Genomic DNA, 19,879 nt, shown 5'->3' with positions numbered 1-19,879 from the left:
AATCCAACAGCTGAATGGGTTTGCTTAGGAGATTCAAATGTAGGGATCAACAAAAGTTTTCAGCACTTGGAATGTCATGTGAACATTTAAAACTGGAAAAAAGGATAAATGTTTAGTGATAGCATGTAACAAGATTCTCATACCCACTCTTTTCAGAAAAATAACTAAGTGTCTTAGTACATTTGGTGTGGTTATCGTGTTTGCAGTGCTTTCTTTCTTTTAAATGATTGCCGTTTTCGGGTTTAATGTTTGAGATTTAATTTGTTTTGTTATTAACTTTAATGATTTTGATACTTCTTACAAATCTTAGATAACATAATTTGTTTTTTTGTGTAAAACTTACCTTTCTATAAATGGGTAAAGCTAATAGAGCTCTGGGCAATTTTAGAATTTGATGAATTTGATGAAAGATGAATGGATGAAAGTCAGGAAATGAAAGACCTGACATGATAAATTTTTCAAAAGTCATCTGAAGAATCTAAATATGTCAGGTGTATACCAGAATATTGTCAAAATGATAGATCTAGTGACCTGTGCATGAGTAGAGATAGGCATAAATATGAGAATAGGTATAAAAACATGATGTAAATTAGGCAATCTTCACCTAGAAGGGAGTTTATATGCTACTAAGGTAAGCATCAGGATAAATGATATGTAAATGAACTGAGGGTAGATACTACTATATGTAACAAGAAAGGCATACCACTCAGGACTGCAAAAGTACGAGAAGTACTCGAGCGAATAGCAAGGGTAGCTATAATAGTGACACTGGATGCGAGAGCAGTAGACAACGAAAAGGTCAAAACGGAAACCCTTACAAGAAAGTTGGATTAAATGAGAAAATAGTTAGAACTTTCAAGGTCATTGAGTGTACTGGCATGTTTCTGTCATGTAGTGACAGTTCTTGGTAGTGTTTTAATGTTCTCTTGTACATAAACACCACAAAGACTAGGTTTTTTACAAGCTACGTTGGGTGGTCCAAAACTTGTAAAGGGCTTCTTCCGGAACTGTCAGATTAACCCGAAGGAATGCATTTTGCAACCCATCAAGTCTGACAGGGACAGGTAGCCATTTTACTTGCCCAAGGTGTGAAGGACAGAGTTGGATCTTTAACACGCCCACATTGTCAGTGGGGTACATAGGGTCTCCAAGTTATGGTTTAGATCTGAAAAAACTCAGCAAATTAAGGTTGAAAGCTTGATGAGAGCTTTTCGTCAGATTGGCATTAAGCAGGACTCAAACCACCAATCCCGTGTGCGTGTTCAACCTCAAGGTTGACAGTCAAAGGAGATACCACCAGGCCACCCTGGCACCCTAGGTCAGGATAGGCTAGCGAATTGAGAAGGACGTTATTTTCACTTTCAATACAGGTTCAGAAAGATCTATGCTTACTGAAGACGTGGCTATATAACATGGTTTTGTTAAACATTGAAAAACCATAACCACGCTTGAGTGAGTGATACCAATGGTTTTAAACTGGATGTACCAGGTATTGCTAATGTTTATTTAGAGAGTACATATTAAAATATAGACAATAACACATTTGTTCTAAAAATATTTAGCCATAATTTTCCGGTTGTGCAAGAAATTGTGTGGTTAAATTTACAGGCTATTATTATTCCTGCTGGTGTAAATGAGTTTGAGGCTATAAACAAATTTCTTGAGGTTTTAACCCTTTCACCGCCATCTATGTACAAATTTAGCTATCGGTCTACTGCCAGCCATTTTACTGAAAAATGTCGATTTTGCTTCATGATATGTGCTCAATGTGTTTTTTAATTTCAACCTTAATCTGGAACTTTTTTGATATGTATGTTATTTTGCAAACATTTGAACAAATAGTGGTACAAAAAATTAATATATCTATTGTTTGTGCATTGCTGAAGCTATGTGAAGCTACGATTTCTACACAGCTAAAACAATTCTCTACAATGTTTCTTAATCTTACAAAACTATTACTTTCACCACCATCTGATTCAGTGCTGCTACTTTAATTATCTGTGTTTTCACGAAAATCTGAATTGGCTATACTGCCCTGAGCAAGCAAAACACCCTATATGGATTTTTTAAAATTGTTTAGTACAACCGCAAACCTGTTTTAATTAAGCCCGGCAATAGTATTAGCAGCATTTCAATAATTTTTTTCTAACTCGCTATGATTAGATATTCAAAAACCTTTACCAAAAACATATTCTGTAAAACATCAAAATCAAAGGGGTTTTTTCCCTTAGGGCATTTTGAATGCCTAAATTGACACTTTACTATGCTGGTACTAGGCAGTCAAAATGCCCTATCAAACATATAGGAAATTTTGGTTGCCTAATTGGACTGGCTTCTCATTGTTAGTTTGCCACAAGGTAATTTGCTATGACTGGCTCGATCTGTTGGGCACCTTGTCATCCCTTGATGATATCATCAAGGGATGACAAGGTGCAATCCTGATTATTTATCCAATCAGAAAAAGTATAAAGGTTGCAATTATTATTACTAATCTAGTCAAATCAAGGATTAAAGCCATTTAATAACTATCATTCAGCTCAAAAGTTAAGAGATGACCAAATATTCAAATCTCACTCAAATCTGATGTTATTGAATGAAATGAGTAAGTAAAGTTATGATTTTAATATGATCAAATACTTTTATTGAAAATAATTTAAAACAAACAATTCAGTGCAATAATTTCAGTATTTCAAGAAAGCAAAACCTTTTCATGTACATTTGATTAAAACAAACCTCTTATAAAATATCAGAATCAGATTTTAGGATCTAGACTTATGTCACGTAGAGATTGTCTGGTCATAATAAGTATATTACAATAAAATTATAGCAAAAGCATTGAGGATCTAGAAGTGCACTAGTGCATAAAAGCTGTCATAGAAGCAACAAAATATACCTTTTTCAGTTTTGCTTTGCTTTGTTTATTTACTATGTGATTACATATTGCTCTTAACCATGCCCAAGGTTGTGTATGTTCAAGCCAATTAAAACGCCCTATCTGCAAATAGAGCGTTTTGATTGCAACTTTATGTGTGGTAAATGTGGATAGGGCATTGTGCACATAGTAAAAAATGCTATTTTTGGTGATCTTAGAAGTATGAAATTTTGAGACATGTTAGATCTCAACCGAACTTAAATATAAACACAAAAAAGTGAATTTTGAAATAATAATCAGATAAGGCGTTTTACTTGCGTAAAGCAGTATAATATTATCGACAGTAATTCTCTGTTTTATAACTCGGGAGATACTTATGAAAACATAATAATACTAACTAGTTTGAACATCGAAAAGAAAATAGTTTGTTTTTAAATTGGAAAATCCCAAACAAAAATTTACAATTTTTTCATGATTTTAGGCTAAGTTTGTAGAGAGATTTTCATACAACATTGTCAAAACCATAAAAACCCTAAATATTTTTGGTTATGTTGTCAACGAATAACAATTTCAATTCACTACCAAAATGGCTGAGAAACTCACAAAATGCGTCCACGGCCGCCGACTATAGACTACGCATAAATGCGTCTACAACAGTGAAAGGGTTAAAGGCCTTGGTATCTTCACCATTAGCTTAAAGCATGTTGTTGGTCTTGTTAGGCTATACTCATTGAGGCCAATAGCTGCTGGCTCGATGGAGAGCGCTGTGTCAGATTTAAATAAATACTAGCTAATAATGTTATAGCATCAGTGTAAAAGCCTGCTGAATGATGCTCATGTCTTACAGTGGCTCCCAAATCGAAAAGTAAACCAGGATGTGTGGAGATTTAACACTTTCAAGGCTACCTGCATATTACATAACATATCCCAGTCAGCTAGGCGCTGTGCTCTACTTTGCATTAACAACACAATCATATTTTTGGTTTTTACTACTAAGTTCTATATATTATTTGAAAGCCAAAAGCCTCTTATTTCAATTGGTACTAAATGTTATACATCTGATACAGAAGTCTAATGCACACAATCTGTATAACTCAAGTCCCAATTTGTGCATGAAACCAATGCGTATTTAATAAGCTTGCGGATTGACCTCAGAATGAATTTAGTCGTATACTTTATCATATACACTGTAGAATACAAGCTCTAGTTACTGCCATAATTACTACCTTTAGCAAAAGTACTGACACAATTTACAATAACATGGAAAACTATAGAATACAAAAAGAACATAGATGGTAGAAACATAGATCAAAGAAGATGAAAATGTTATTTGGTAAAATGGCTGTTAGGGCAATAGTGTGGATGAAAGCAAGCTACACACAGAGCCACTGAAGACTATTTACATAACTAAGAGGTTTCTTTTTTTGGCTTCTTCTCACCAGAATCTGTCTTAGATGAGCAGTGTGCACAACAAAGTGTAGGAAACTGCTTATGTTCTGTAGGCGGTATGCTGATGGGAAAGTGAGCACCAGGTCTGCTCCTTTCTGGTAACTGAGCTGCTGATGATGTTGTGGCATATTCAACCTGTGCATGTAGACAACTCATTGGCAAAAAAACACATATAGCTGGAAACAGCTAACTTAAACCAAGGATTAGCAATCCGGTTTATTTTGTAGCAGTTTATCAGGCCCATTTCAGATAGCCTGAAGAACAGCTTTTTTCACCATTTCATCTGCCCGCGTCTGAAAGGATAATAAGATGCCATCTGGTCATGCTTGTCTACACCTTCCTTGTTCTTCTTATATGTGACTACTAATGCTGGTTTTAATGTCTCATGATTGCTATACCAAGGCCCTTGAGTGCTAGTATTGATCATGGCAATTTCATCTACAGTTGACAATGTGTATACATCTACAACATCTTTCCACATACTAGCCAGTATGTCTCCACACTGCTTGGCAACATGCTCCCCCTTTTTGAGCTTTTTATTTTTGAACTCTATATGAAAGTGTTTACAATTTTTATTTACTGTATCAACAGGATAAAATCTATCTCTTGTAGCTGTATTCATCTTTAGGTGAGTTTACCTAGTTATTTTAAATACTTTTCTAAACTGATCAGGGCTTTTCCAATGGAGACTCAATCATCTAGATGAGTGGTTAATTTTACAATGGTGTGTTAAAAAATTTGAAGTCTCATAGTGTGTAAGGTCAGGCAATAGTGTACTTAATGACAAGTATGAGTTTAAGGATTTTGCGATGAACCTGTGTTTCAGATTGGCTACCAGCAGCCTTAGATATTTATGTATAAATGGTTTAGCAAAACACGCAGTAAAAAAGTAAAGTCTTTGTAGTGCATGACCCAAAGTGAATGGGTTGCCTGGTCAGCCTGTTGGTTAGTTTCACGGTAACCAGAATATTAATCTAATGAACTGATATTCAGCCATCTCCTATGAGATTAATGTAGACTATGTTCAGTTAAAAGAATATGATACATCGCTTAGAAAAAGAAAAATTAATCTGATTGGGATTGGAAATTTAATGCAAAACGAATTCCAACCTTTTACCTTGCCAAGTTTTGCATGACATACAAGTAAAAATTACTGTGTCGAGGGTGGATACCTTTTCCAATAGCTACTGGGCTAGGTCAGAAAAAACTACAACCCCGAGGATAAGGAAAAACTTTTTTGTGTTACACCCTAATTTTTTGGTTGTTGCAAGACATCTGATAGAGGCTATGGCAGTTAATGCCAACTGTTAGCTACCATCAAAAGTGCAAGGGCTCAAAATATCTCTCGTCAAGCACACACCACAAGTTAAAAATAAAATGCTAAATTGGAGCATGGTACCAATAGATTGTCAATCGCTCATGTATTACCAACAAAACAAAACGGGTGTGGATAAACGATTAGCAACAAATGCTTCCGATAGAAACCAAAGTAATGCTTGGGTGGCAAAATTGAGTGAATTTGCAAACATCCAATACACTGAAGGGACTATGGGGTTTATTGAAATATATTTATAGTTTCAGATCTAGTGGGTACACTCTACCCAGGTTCAGACAATGTTTACTTGCAACAACTAGCTGTCTGTCAGTGGTGAGGCTCACTGAAATTCCCTAACTTCAAAACAAAGTAATGCGGAGGACTTGCTGTTGCAACCATTAGTACTAGCTATATTGTTAGCCATATCCATGTCTGGGTTGAAGCAAATTTACCTTTAGACAACCGACAGTCTGTCAGTGGGAGGCTCAATTAGCTACAAACATCTGGGAAGCGGAGAGGTGCACAGGTTGCTGCCATCTTAGTACCCTGTGCTAGCAATGAGGCTAGCCCTGTTGAAACATGTACATGTAGTATGGAGACCCAGAAAGCACATAAAACTTGCTAAAAACAGCAGGTTTTTAGCAAGTTTTATGCAGGTTTTTAGAAACTTGGTTTTTAAAAACAACAAGTTTTAGGTTGCAGAGAATTGCTACAGCCTAGATTATAAGTATGGAAATACATGTAGGATAAGTCAACCTAAATAGGTAAAACCGCTTTTAATCTTAGTATAAGAACAATCTTGTTTTGCGGCTATCTTCTTGTTTATGTATGAATGTTCTGCTCCCATTTAACAACTTCGATTAAACTTGCTAACTTCACTTAGTCTCAGTCTACATGTAGCTACTATTTTGAAAAGTAAGTGATGACTATTAATAGGCCCTATTAGTGTACCATTGGCTAGTATACATGCATGCCCGCCACCGTGTTTCAAGCTTGCACCTTCCTAAAGAGCTTAACAGGATAAGTGCTTCTCGGTGGTAACAAGGCTTGTTTGAACCCCGAAGGCTACATCATGCATTTTCTACGTTCACAGACAAGAAATAGCAGTTTGTATGTGTGGCTATGCATGTTTTAGACCTTGAGGCTTTGCGAGACTCGCCAGAACTCGAATTCAGGACCTCTAGAATGATACCAGGTTTTGTGCCAAAGGTTTCAACAATAGGAACTAAATTGTGAAGTAAAAGGCTCTATATATATAAATGAAAAGGTTTTTCTTAAACCTTTATTCTTATTGGTAAGTGACCAATAGGAATCCAATATTGACTGCAGTCATTCCTAATTTTAGATTAGTTACACATGCCCTCCCTATTTTAGCAATTTATACAGCGCTAAAAAGTTGTTTAATTCGGTCCTTCAGAATTATGCTGAAAGTATGATCTGAAAATTTGATCAAAGTGTGGTAATTATATGAAAACCGAAAATTTGAAAGTATCTTATATTCTTTGAAAGTCGATTTTAATTTCTTGCTATGTAAGTGTTATCTTTATTTTGACAATATCTCAAAAAAGTCTGATCAACTTGAAAGCATTGAATTATGCTCAAAACTTGTACTGCACAAAAATTTCTATGTTTGCTAATTCTATATGAGCCAAAAACGCACAGCTGCAAATTAAACACATGTTTTGGCAAACAATTATCATTTCTTGCTTGCAGAAAATTGTTGTTGCTGTTTTTGTTATATCTCAAGAACAGTTTGTTCTATCAATCTAAAACTTGTACTAACATTCTATACTTTACAAAGCTCTCAAATTTTGGTAAGATTGAGTACGCTCAAAGTTTTTAACAGCTAAATGAAACTATGAGTTTGAGTTGATTTGCGTCCAGGCTTCAATTTTGACCAAGTTTTAGGTAATTTTGTCCAATAACCAGGATATTTTTTTATTATTTGCAATTAATTTATTATGTCTGTGGTGATCAGCGTGCCATGATGTTTTAAGGATAAAATCTACAAAACTTGACTGAAGTCAACAAGCTCAGATCAAGCAGAAGTGCATTTATCATGTTTATAGCTGTCAAAAGACCGACAGAACGCACTAGCTGATATCTGCTATTGGAAAAAGTTTAGCCTGTGAAGTTTTTCACAGACATTTTGCCTCTGAGTGTTTTAATTCATATCAATTCTTTTTATTTTAATCTTGAACCATTCTGGTAATGGAATTACCTCAAACATAATAATCAATCGCAGATAGGAGCAATATCGACGCTTTTTGATAAAATCCACTAAGTTTACTGTAAACTTATTTTAAAACCATCGCGACACTCAAATTATAAATGCCGCATAACTGAGCCTACATTTTTAATATTATTCACGCGAGTAGCGTATCTGAGCTTTTTTTTGTTTCTCTGTGCAATAAGTTTGAGTCGAAATGGCAGAGTTGGCCAAGAAAGCTAGAATATAGCTTTTATGCTTTCTTGCAAGGTTTGGTGTGAAAACTACCACTGACTTTGGTGTGTACAATCCACTTGGTTTTTATGTAGCTATTGTACACACTGTTATTCATTTGTCAAAGTGTAGTATTTTTGGTTTGACTTCAATGATGAAAAAAATCACTTTGCCTGAGCAAGGGCAAAGCAACTAGACATGCCAGCCCTATTTTAAATTTATTTCAAAAGTCCCAGCCGTCATTTTACGGCATATCTCTATTTATTCCAGTATTACCGCAGTATTCCTTCAAGTACTATGGCATTCTTATTGAACACAAAGTAGAATGGTTTGATTGACTTGAGAATTTCAATAAGTTGACATTTGCAATAGTGGTTGGTAGAGCAATGTTTTGTGTAGTGGATAGGGGTATAATTGTACTGAACTCATGTAGCCTTAAAAATGTTATAAAAAGACTTCAAAACTATGATGAAATGATGTTGAGAAGCAAAGTATATGTTTCATTGTTAAAAAGGAATAAAGAGAAAAATATATTTTATTTTGGTAAATAAATGGGATTATAAATTTAGCAGCATATGAGTTCATGATAAAATTGGCAACAAAATTCACTTTCAATTCATAAAAATTAAATTTGCAAAGAGCATTATATGTATTAGTAATATTGTAAAATTATTTTCCAAAGTGAGCTGAAGTGCACAAAATAAAATTCATGAAGCGGTATAATGAAAGGTTTGAACTGAAGAGTTGATGTTGGATCTTAATGCAACTCCTCATTCGGTTACGGAAATAAGTTACTTTGTGCAGACGACACATGTAATGGCCTTGTATGAACTGTACGGTGGGCAAGGAACTCCTAAATCACAATCAGGGCGGGTGAAGTAAAATACTGCTCCACTTTCATTAGCATTCTCCCCATCTATGTACTCTGGATCGGCATCAATGCACTCAAATGTAGTCCTGCCAGCACGGTTGTAGTATTCAGACATCAAATACCCTAAAAGAGGTAAACATAGATTGGTCCTTGTGAAATGATCTTAATGTTTCTATTCGCAGCAGCAATTGTTATTCATCTGATAGTTAGCATGTGCATGTACTACCTAAAACCTATAAACTTTGTAAACGAACATAACAGAATATGTGAAAAACACGAGTTGGTGAAACTAGACTATTTTGCAGCAAACATAATTAAAGTTTTAGTACAAAGCATTGTTTTTGTCAATCAAGTGTTTTAATATGACCTGAGAAAGTTTAGTTAGACAATCATAGATTAAATAATGTCACCACAACCTACCAATATTCTTCATATCATATCACAGAATTATCCACCAAGAACAATGACTAAAGATCCTAGAAAGTGAGCTGAAGGTCTCTATAGCCATGTGATAAACTATTCATAGGCTTGTAAGCTCACAGCGTCACTGAAATATTTTTAGTCGTACCGATATAGTGTAGCAGCGATATTTTAATTTTAGTATTGATGTCAATGTTCGAAACAAAATGTTTCAATAACAATGTAAACATCAATGATTAGCCAATGACTGAGGGCAAGACAGAAGCCCACATAGTATTTGGTCACTATATTAATAGATTTCATCAATGTACTAGTATACTACATTGGTCTGGCTCTACAGCAAAGTAGATGCTTGTAACTTTAGGTTGAAGCAGACTAAAAAAAGAGTGAGAATGTCAGTGTCATACTTTTGTGTCCCCATCATTTTTGAGCTGTTGTAATATAATTTAACTATTTGCTTGTTCATACCTTCATATTCGAATGTCCATTCATTATTAGGGCAACTCCTTTTACCAGGAACCATTATAGTAGATGATCTGGCTTTAGCATAGCAGACAGCGCACGGAGCATTTTGGTCTTGAGCAGAATTGCTGAAAATACCATAGCCACCACTTTCGTATTCTGTTCCTGCTAAAACAGCAACCCAGGAAGTCAATGTATTGTCACTGTTGTACTCAGCATCATTTACCATGCACTGATAGTTGCCTCCTCCTCCTAGATCAGAATACCGAGCTCCTCCACTGAAACCTAAAAAGTCATGACACATAGTTACGACGTATCAGCTTTTGACTATAATTATGGTCTCAGCATGACTTTATAGACACTACAGTATTTAAGAAAAGTAATGAGCAGTTACAGTTGAAGGTGTTCAACCAATTCATTTACTCATTTAATATCTTAAGAACAAACCATGTGCAATTATGTAATTGAAATGATAATTTGTCATACCATGAAAATAGCAAAACGGCAAGCCAGGTGGCATAGGTAACACGGTAACAAACAATTTGACGTAAACTTTAAATGGAAATATAAGAATTATAATTATAAAAAGTGTCAATAAAACCATTCACATAATGTTGCAGATTTGGATTAAGCTTTTTGACTAGTTTAACTGGATGAAATGAAATCATGCTCATTTTTTGTGACCAAAATTTTCATGTTATTGAAATTTAATTGTCATGTTTCAAACCAAAAAGCCATTTAACTGCCACCCATTATGGTGAACTATTGGATCAAAAGTCAGAAATGCTGATAACTTGCAATAGGACAAAATACAGCAAAATAATACATCAGCTAACCAAACAGTCAATGCAAATAACAAACTTTGGGAATTTCTAAATAAAGCTCAAAAGTTGCACAAACTAAACACACTCCTACACAATTTGGTAAAGTTTAAGATTATTATCTTGCAATTTTGAGCAATTTGTGACATTGTAGAAGAGTTGTTGTACAAATCCCTCAAAATATCCCACATTTTGACTAATCCCTCTTTGCCTTTGACTATTATTCTTAGCATTTGCATAACACTATCTAACACTAACATTAACACTAACAATAATACCAAACACCAACACTAACACAGACTTTTTGAGCACTTGTGAGTAGCGTTTCAGTTAGTTCAAGTTCCCAATAACCAGCAATAGCATGATCAGTACTTGTTTGTGGCAACAGTTTCGAAAGTTACCAAGTTAGTAAAAATAGTGCCTATATATCTAACCGCATTTTATACATATATAACTACCATTAAAATAGTGACAAACTATATATCACATGCAACTCTACCATGTTACCAATACGTATTTGATAATACCTTCACACTATTATTCTATGTACTTGATAGGGTTTAGGTGAAACAGTGAGCATCACTTCAAGGATAATGATGTTGTCTTTTTATCTTTACTTTAGCATGCTATTCGTTGACTTTTCAGATAAAATATTATGTATTACTACTTTAAGGAGCCAAACAAGTCATCCAAAAACTCATAAAAAGACTAAAAACAAGTCGAATGCAGGAGACAAATTTAGACGTAACTTATCACTTGAACACTTGAATTTTTTTTATTTCAGCCAAGAGACAGGCGTTTGCACTGAAATTTTCCAGAATAAAGTAAGGTTTTTTACAAAAAAAATTTTTATCCATTAAACAAATTTAACTTATAAATGTAAATACAAACCTTCATAAATGAGCACCGCATCAGATCCACACGTGGTTCTTCCCCACCTAGTATAAACAGCACCGCCTGCTACATCTCCGGATTCTCCTTGAGGACCAGGTTTACCTAGTTTCCCGGAAAGAACATATGATAAGAATTGTTTATTAAAATATCTACATGTATATGTACTTATATAGAGATATAAAAATTTATATATATATACATATACATGTATATACATACTAGGTAAAACCCTGCTTTAACCAAGCAATTAAAAAGGTTTTTACACAAAAAATTCATTTTTATTTAACATATAACAACAGTTACAATTCTAACTTTCAAACTTCAAATTATGAGAAAATTGTTTTTCACAATTTAATTAAATTAGGAGAAAAAAATAAAAAACTGCAATGTTTTTTAAACTTTTATAAACAACTGTAATTTTTATTTTTATATAACAAAAAAAGTGTTTTATTGAAATATACTAAAAAAAATAAAGGAACTGTAAAGGTCTTTGAAGGTAACTGTGAAATAATTAGCAAGCAATGGTTAAATAAAGTCTGTTTTGCTCTGTCTACAATTGAAAATTATTTGCTATGCAATGGTATGATTTATTTCCATTTCAGTTTGTAGGCAAAATATCATATGGAGTGGTATAGGAACCCATAGTAACTATCTAGTGCAAACACAACCTGGTAAAAATCACTAAAATGTTATATACAAACTGCCAGTATTAAAAATTAGTGGCAGAACAATATGTTCACCTTGGTAACTATAGTTACCTACAGTAACTTTAGTGTGTTTAGTGGTTATGATCTGCAAGAAAATGTAACAATACAATGTACTAAATGCATTAAGTACCGTGCGGAGTACTTACTTTTGAAACAGACATATATTGTAACATGAAAACTGCATTTACCTTAAAAGAGTTTTGCTTTCTAAGCACATAACTAAAGCTAAGTTTTAGGTAGTGTTTTTCTAAACTGAACGTCAACTTTCATCTAAAGTTTTTTCACTTGTTGATTCTAAATTCGTTTTGCTAGAATTTATAACAAATAACGCTGACCTGATATAGCAAAAAACGTATATATCTTTTAAATGAAATTAAAAGAATTTTAACAAATATCATATCGACCCTTTTGTGTAATCAGTAATCACCTGCCAAATTTTATTTTTGGAAAGACACAAATTTTCCATAGGTCAAAAAGCATACCGTTTCATAGAATAAGGCAAAATGATCTTATAACAGGCGCATCGAAACCTGTGGGCACATCATAAAAATTAATAATTTTGCGGGTAAAATAGCGAAAAGGGTATGCAGTATATGGAAAGAGTGATAGGAATGGTAAGAACAGCGAATCATTGTGTTTAGGGCGCTTGCTTAATTAAAAAACTTGTCGTTGCAATATGCGTGAGATCAAATCCAGTCTGGAGTCTATTTTTCAGTCCCAGATTTTAATGACTATATCTTAGCGGACACCAAACGACATACTTTACAAACGACTTTAAGATTCATAAATGTATATATACCACAAATATATACTTTATCAGACTAGCAAATGTCTGTAATTTTGACGGATCACCAAGATTTTAGTTTCTGAAAATCTCTGCGCAATGGAAGAAATTGCCAAGTGGTTTTACCTTTTTCTCCATCCCTCCCAGACAATCCAGCCACTCCATCTCTGCCATCTGCTCCATCTCTACCAGCAACTCCATCTCTACCATCTACTCCATTACATCCATCCCTACCAACTACCCCTGGCGGCCCAGGTGGGCCAGGTGGCCCCACTATAAATGGACACATAGCAGAGTGATTCTAATATAATTGATGTCAATAAATGATTTTTGTACGAAACCAATAAATATTTTACAATTTAATCTTGCATTTTAGTCAATGCTACAACAATTAGAACAAAATTTTTAAAAAAGGTTGTACAAGTTTATTCATAAACTTCAGTGAGCAATAACATAATATGTTATTGCTCACTGAAGTTGAGAGTTGAGAGTTGAGAGTTGAGAGAAGGGGAACTTGAGAGTTGTTGCTTGAGTGTTTTGCTATAAAAAATTGTATCTTGAATTTTACTATATTATAGTAAAATTCAAGATACAATTTTTTATGCCAAAACACTCAAGCAATAACTAACAAGCAAACATATCATGCTTGATTCGTCACAGTAATAGACCAATAAAAATGATGTTCAGTATTTATTCATTATACAAATGAGAATTTAAACTCCACCCATAATGATTTATGCAGACAATATGATACTCCCCAATACTGATGAGATGATAAGCTAACAAACCGGTGTCATGACAGTTAAGTTCAACCAGCCTGCAGCATAAGACCATTCTATTTTAGGTCTAATAAATATACGCTAACATAAGCAAAGCAAGCTAACATCACAGTCTCCTTAAGATTATTTTTAAACCATTTACAGCATATGATACCTTGCTTTTATCACACTAGATTTTTATAATCTTCCCAATGATTGTTATGATACTCACTAGTAACAGTCACTTTTGCACTTGAATTTTATTTATAATCCATCAGGATAATTAATCAATTTTTTACTGGTTAGCTGTGGCAAGGAAGTACCTAATGAATTTTATTCCTAGTTCACAGTGGACAAAAAATATATATTAGTTTACTTTTGTGTAACTAGCAACATATACAGTTTAACAGAACAAAGCCAAACAGCTATTATTTAAAAAAAACTTTAGTCTAAAGTTCAAAAGTTGTATAAACACTCTAGTTTAAAAGTTTTAAATATATTAAAAGCGAACTCTAAATTCCTTTCTAGAACAACTTAAAGCATTTGGTAAAGGTTTCGCACACTATCACTAAATATTTATCTTACATAAAAAGGGTGAATACCAAGCTATCATGTATATTTGAAACTACTTAATTTAGCAACAAATGGTGTTCATTTTAGTTTACAGGTCAGAGCTCCGGTTTACACACTATGCAGAAATATCTTTAAGTTAATGCATTGTTCAAGACATTTTTTAAAATGTACAATTAATTTTTTTTCTAGAATTTTACTAAATCAATTAATTTTTGAGTCAATGATGAAAGGATCTTTTCTTTCTTATTTTCCTTATGTACAGCTGACTTGTTCTTGCTCGCTTTTTCATTTCTCAGCAAAGCCTCTTCACTAAAATTGATTAAGGCTGACCAACTGATCACCATTTTATTTTTTTGGTGAGAATGTAGGAGGACTAGTAAAAATTATAGCTAGCTGCCAAACTCGAAAATCATTATATGAGCCTATAATAGTGTCAAAAACATTCGGTTGGCTTTATAAAAACAACATAAATATTTTGGGCTATGTACAAAGCAAGCAGATCATTTCTATCTTGAAGTTTAGTACACATAGCATCAGCTACCAGAAAATTTCTTTGATCGGCTTTAATATGTGATTCTCAATGATTAACCATATTATGATCAAATGTTTCTCTATGAAAAAGCTTTCTCGAAATAGAAGTTTCTCGTTCATTTTCTTTGAAGCTCATCTGACTGACCTTGTATCATAATAACAAGTGATCCGACCAGCCACCGCTCTTAGATTTTATCTTAATATTGCATCATTATTTGTACAAAGTAATTTTTTAAGTTTCTTTGAAATCTTGCACATCGTTAAATGTGATCAATAGATTTGTATTTCATAGAAATGTGTACGCTATCCTTTACACAGGATATTCCTTAATCAACAGTAAACTTAGCAAAAATCTTTGCAATGGTTAGTTCTTACTTGTATTCTACATTCCGTACAGCAACAATTTTGCCACGACAATATATGTAATTGTTTAAAGAAGCAAATGATTGTTGTCTTTTAAATATTGAGTGCAGAGCATGAAAAGTGAAAACAATCACATTCAGCAACACTCAGAGCCTGGCTACTTTGTATTTGTACGAACAAGTCACAGTATTCTCACAAAGTCTACAAATACATAAAAAGAGTATGATAAAGCTATTTACCTAAAAACAACAAACTGAGTATTTAGAAAAATTCATAACATACTTTATGTTGTTAACCAAAACAATCATTTAACAATTTAAGATGCTGTTCGTTGTTCTACAGAGATCATGCCCTTAATTGAATAATTTTAAACACTAAACGCATCCCTCCTTCAATTCATAAATGGTTTTCAAAGAGATGAATAAATAAAAAAATAGTGAAATTGCTTACACGTGTTAAACCATCAGACATATACACTTTTTAATATGCCTAGACACTTGTTTCTCTACTATTTACACTCATTAGAAGAATGGTAAGAAGTATCACATCGCTATTAGATATCAGTCATTTTTTTTCCATTTTAGCTGTATCTATACTTATCTTTTTCTAGGCAGTAATAGAATGAAAAGTTTATTTGCTAGATTCTTTGACTCTTTAGTCCTCAAACAATTACAAACATTTAGTATATGTTTTATTATTGAGATAAGCTTTTGCTGTTGCTATTGAAATTAGTTGGTTATTTTCACCATCCCATATAGTGTAGCTATTCATTTCATACTCAAACTTTAACTGAAATTTACAACTGGATCAAAATACGCTAGATTTCTTAAAGCTAATTAGTAAAAGATGAGATGAAAGTAGTTAAATCTGTTATCCAGATGTTTTCTCTCTCTAAAATATTATTAACTTGTAATATCTGATCGATTCAGTTGTTGTAGTAAAATAATATGTTGAAAACTAGTTTAATAGTGGTATCCTTACATTTTATTTTTTAGTTAACATGGTGAGATCACTAATGTGACATATCTTTTTGCAAGTATGATACAGTTATGGCCCTATCCTATTTGGGGCATCAAAAACTTCTAACTAGTTAAATTTAAAGTTCTAACTAGTTAATTGCTTAGTTATAGAAATACGTCAAAAACAGGTGTTACAAAAAAATATAAGAAAACCTATTGGCTTGCTTTCTTGAGAAATTAACTTTGCATTCTGAGGCTTTGTTTAGAGTTCCTCCCTCATCAGCTTCATGTGGATGAGAGTCCTCTTCTTAAGACCGATTGGTGCACAACAATTCATAATAGTACAAAGACCAGCTGTCGCTTAGAAACGCTTAATTTCAATTCATTAAGCAAGCTTGTTAATATACAAATGCATATGTGAACTGTTATGATTAATTGAGCACAGCGTTAGGCTGCATCATTTCTATGGCGTTATTTAAACTAAACTATTTTTCAAAATATGTCTTTTGTTACGGGGCTAGACTGTCATTTATATTTTGTTGTGCAGGAATTCTAGCCTCATGATTAGGTTGGTCTATTACATATTTCTATGCTCAACCAATAAGTTTATATGAGAACAAAATAGCTGGCTGTCTTGAAGTGAGATTATATAGATACAGACATTCTATAAAACATGCATATATCATTAAACTTAATTAATATGCACCCATCTTGGATGGTCTGTATCCCTTACAAAGGTAGGTGCTATTCAACATTATTTTGTATTGTGCATATATTTGCTTTAGAGACTACATGTATATAAATTTGATGAATGCTCAAATCATATTTATTTCATGACAGACCCGAGCCTGTGTAGACAACAACAAACTACTCATTTAAGTACCAGGTGAAAACAAATTGTTTTTATTGAATGTATATGGAATATATACACATTAATATGACATATATTTATATGTTTATGTATATATATATATACATGTATATATATATATATATATATATATATATTGTTGTTTTTACATCTTAGTTGTTATATATACATTGATTTATAAACATATATGCATATTTATTTATTTATTAACTTATTTATAGCCAGAGCTTTACTATATGATTAGCTAATAAAGTAAAGTGATACAAAATAAAAGAACAACCTAAAAGGCAAAAGTTCTACTTATCTTTGCAGCTACTGTCAGTTTCCTGACCTGTCTTGTCACACGTCAGGCCGCTACCTGATTATTAACAATCATAGCAATACAAATATACATGTTTACATGTATATTAAATACACTGCGATGAACACTCACATTCTCATCTGGTTTTACTCAATAGAGGCATTGAAGGACAAACAACATAGAATAACTAGTAGCATTGAAGCTCAAAAATCTATTCATGTTTCTACAAGAATGCGGATAGTAGGCTGGCTTTGATTACAAACATGAATTTAAGATGATAGAGATATTTGACTAATATATAGTTAACTCGTTATTTTATTTTCAAAAACCAAAATCAAACTTTAGGTGAAACATTAAACCGTTATATTAACTGCTGCAGATAACCCTTGCTGATGTTTATTATCCATATTGTCAGTTGATTACATTTAATTTTATTGCACATCTTTTCTCATAGAGAATTTTTTTTTTCACCTATGTAGGTCTGTGTGCAACTAGATGTCTAAACAATTGGTCTCAAACATTTTAAACATAATGACATTCCTCTAAAAGTGAGACCCTTAGAGCTTACATTCAGCACACATTTAAAAATGATTTGTGTTCATTTGTCTACTTTTTCCCCCATAAGATTTTATCAAAAGTTGTTTACAATTACCAACATTTTAGTGCTCTGCCATTGCTATTCAGCAACCCAAACATTTATTGCTGTGACACGTTCTACCTTTTGCTATTGGAGTTGTTTGTTTTCACCTGTTGCACATATATGAATTGCATAGTTTTGAAGTTATTTGAATTTTATCATCAATGTTGAACCCTTCCAACTTTTGGAATTTAATAGGCATTTTTGTAATGCAAGCTAAAGAATTATCTAGGCAGATTTTTCCTCAGTGTAAAAATATCATTCAGCTGATTTAGTTGATGCAAAGAAAATAGTATTTTATTAGGAATTATTATTATATTGATACAGCTAGCTCCATTGTGAAAATATACCTGACATTTAAACCGGCTGCTATAGCAAAAAGTATAAATGCTCTGACATCTATAATACTGGTTGATAACATTTCTGAGAATTTACCTTTTTCAAAACTTCTTTTTCATTAAGAAAAAATCTGTAAGTCGAATCAAATGAAACTGTAACAAAACCTATGTCAGATAGAGGTAATTGCATAAGCAACTTGAATCTGTTAAATGATGACCCTCTTTTTAACATACCATTGAATAAACCATGATCTTATTATTGACCCATTTCGGAGATTTTTGAATGATGACAGCTATAATTGTTATTCCTTTCAAACCAATTGTAAATATTTTTGACCAACAACATCTTTCAGCCATAATTAAATTTTATCTAAAAACTTACAATAATAGGTAACAAAACTGCATATAGATTAGTTTACTGTAAAAGGTAGTTGGCTGTTAGTCATTTTACTACAAATTTGGTAAAATTGATGTATATGTGCTTTCATTATAGGTAGTTTTTATGCTAAATGCAGGGGAAATAGATTTGCTAATATCTAATTTGCTATCAATCTCTTTTAAATTTATACATTGTTAAGCACAAATTTCACGAATTAAATGTTTTGGTGATATGCAATCTGTAAACTTGTAAACTTTGTTATTGTTCTACCTGCAGAAAAAAAGGCACCTAAATCAGCATGTTTTTGCACGCTGTAGTAAGTCATTTGTCATTTCGTATGTTCAAGATTCTCTTTTAATTTTAATTGATTGCTGTATATCCTAAATTGAATGACTCACGACACACTTTATACTGGAAATATTCAAAACATAAACAACTATTTGTTTTATTTGTGCCAAAAGCATTACTTATGGATGAACTTTTGACAGTTACATGTTATCCTATACGCCTCTCTGATATAATAATATTATGATTACATCAACCGATGTGTGAGATTTCAAAGAGTCTTACTGCATATTTTTGTATCAAATTGACGCAGTGTTTAGCATGCATCGAAAACTGGTACTAGTTGGATCATTCACTATTATCATACTACTTCCTTCATCTGATCTTTAGAATGGGTGAATAAAAAAATTCTATTTGAGAAAGCATTTCAATAGAGAATTGCCTGGCCACAATATTTATGATTAAAAATGATCATATACTTTTGCCAGCTACGTCCATTGACTGTCAAAATATCATTTGTATGCTAAATTTGTTCATTCCTTTTGAGCAGTGAAGTTTTTATATTGTAAATAAAATTAAAACTACTTTAAAAAAACCCGTTGAATATTCTGAGATACTAAAAAACATGAAAAACAAAAAACGTGAAAATTAAAGGATGTGCTACATATGTATGAATTGAATATCATTAGTTAGGTTATGCAGTATTTAAAGTAGTTATAATATAATTTGCTACATGTTTAGTAAAATTTTGTGCTGAATAATTTTAATCATGACAACTATTAAAGAATTGTGTCAAAAATAAATATTTTAATTTTTGTTTGGTGAATTATTTTTTGTCATAAAAAA

At 32.7% G+C, this 19,879-nt stretch overlaps 1 protein-coding gene across 1 annotated transcript in view; it reads right to left on the bottom strand.

Moving 5' to 3' along the window:
* Positions 1 to 14,713, bottom strand: part of LOC137400973 (uncharacterized) — a 30,476-nt gene extending 15,763 nt beyond the window's left edge. Inside the window, exons 1-6 of the mRNA XM_068087312.1 lie at positions 14,637 to 14,713; positions 13,511 to 13,578; positions 13,165 to 13,311; positions 11,545 to 11,649; positions 9,839 to 10,117; positions 8,875 to 9,073 (exon numbers count right to left, since the gene is read on the bottom strand). Of these exons, the coding sequence (XP_067943413.1) occupies positions 8,875 to 9,073; positions 9,839 to 10,117; positions 11,545 to 11,649; positions 13,165 to 13,311; positions 13,511 to 13,578; positions 14,637 to 14,713 (875 nt within the window). The remainder of the gene's footprint in view (positions 1 to 8,874; positions 9,074 to 9,838; positions 10,118 to 11,544; positions 11,650 to 13,164; positions 13,312 to 13,510; positions 13,579 to 14,636) is intronic.
* Between the last annotated feature and the right edge of the window lie 5,166 nt (positions 14,714 to 19,879).

This window comes from Watersipora subatra, chromosome 7 (genome assembly GCF_963576615.1).
Source record: "Watersipora subatra chromosome 7, tzWatSuba1.1, whole genome shotgun sequence".
NCBI lineage: Eukaryota > Metazoa > Bryozoa > Gymnolaemata > Cheilostomatida > Watersiporidae > Watersipora > Watersipora subatra.
This window is presented reverse-complemented; position numbering and strand designations above follow the sequence as displayed.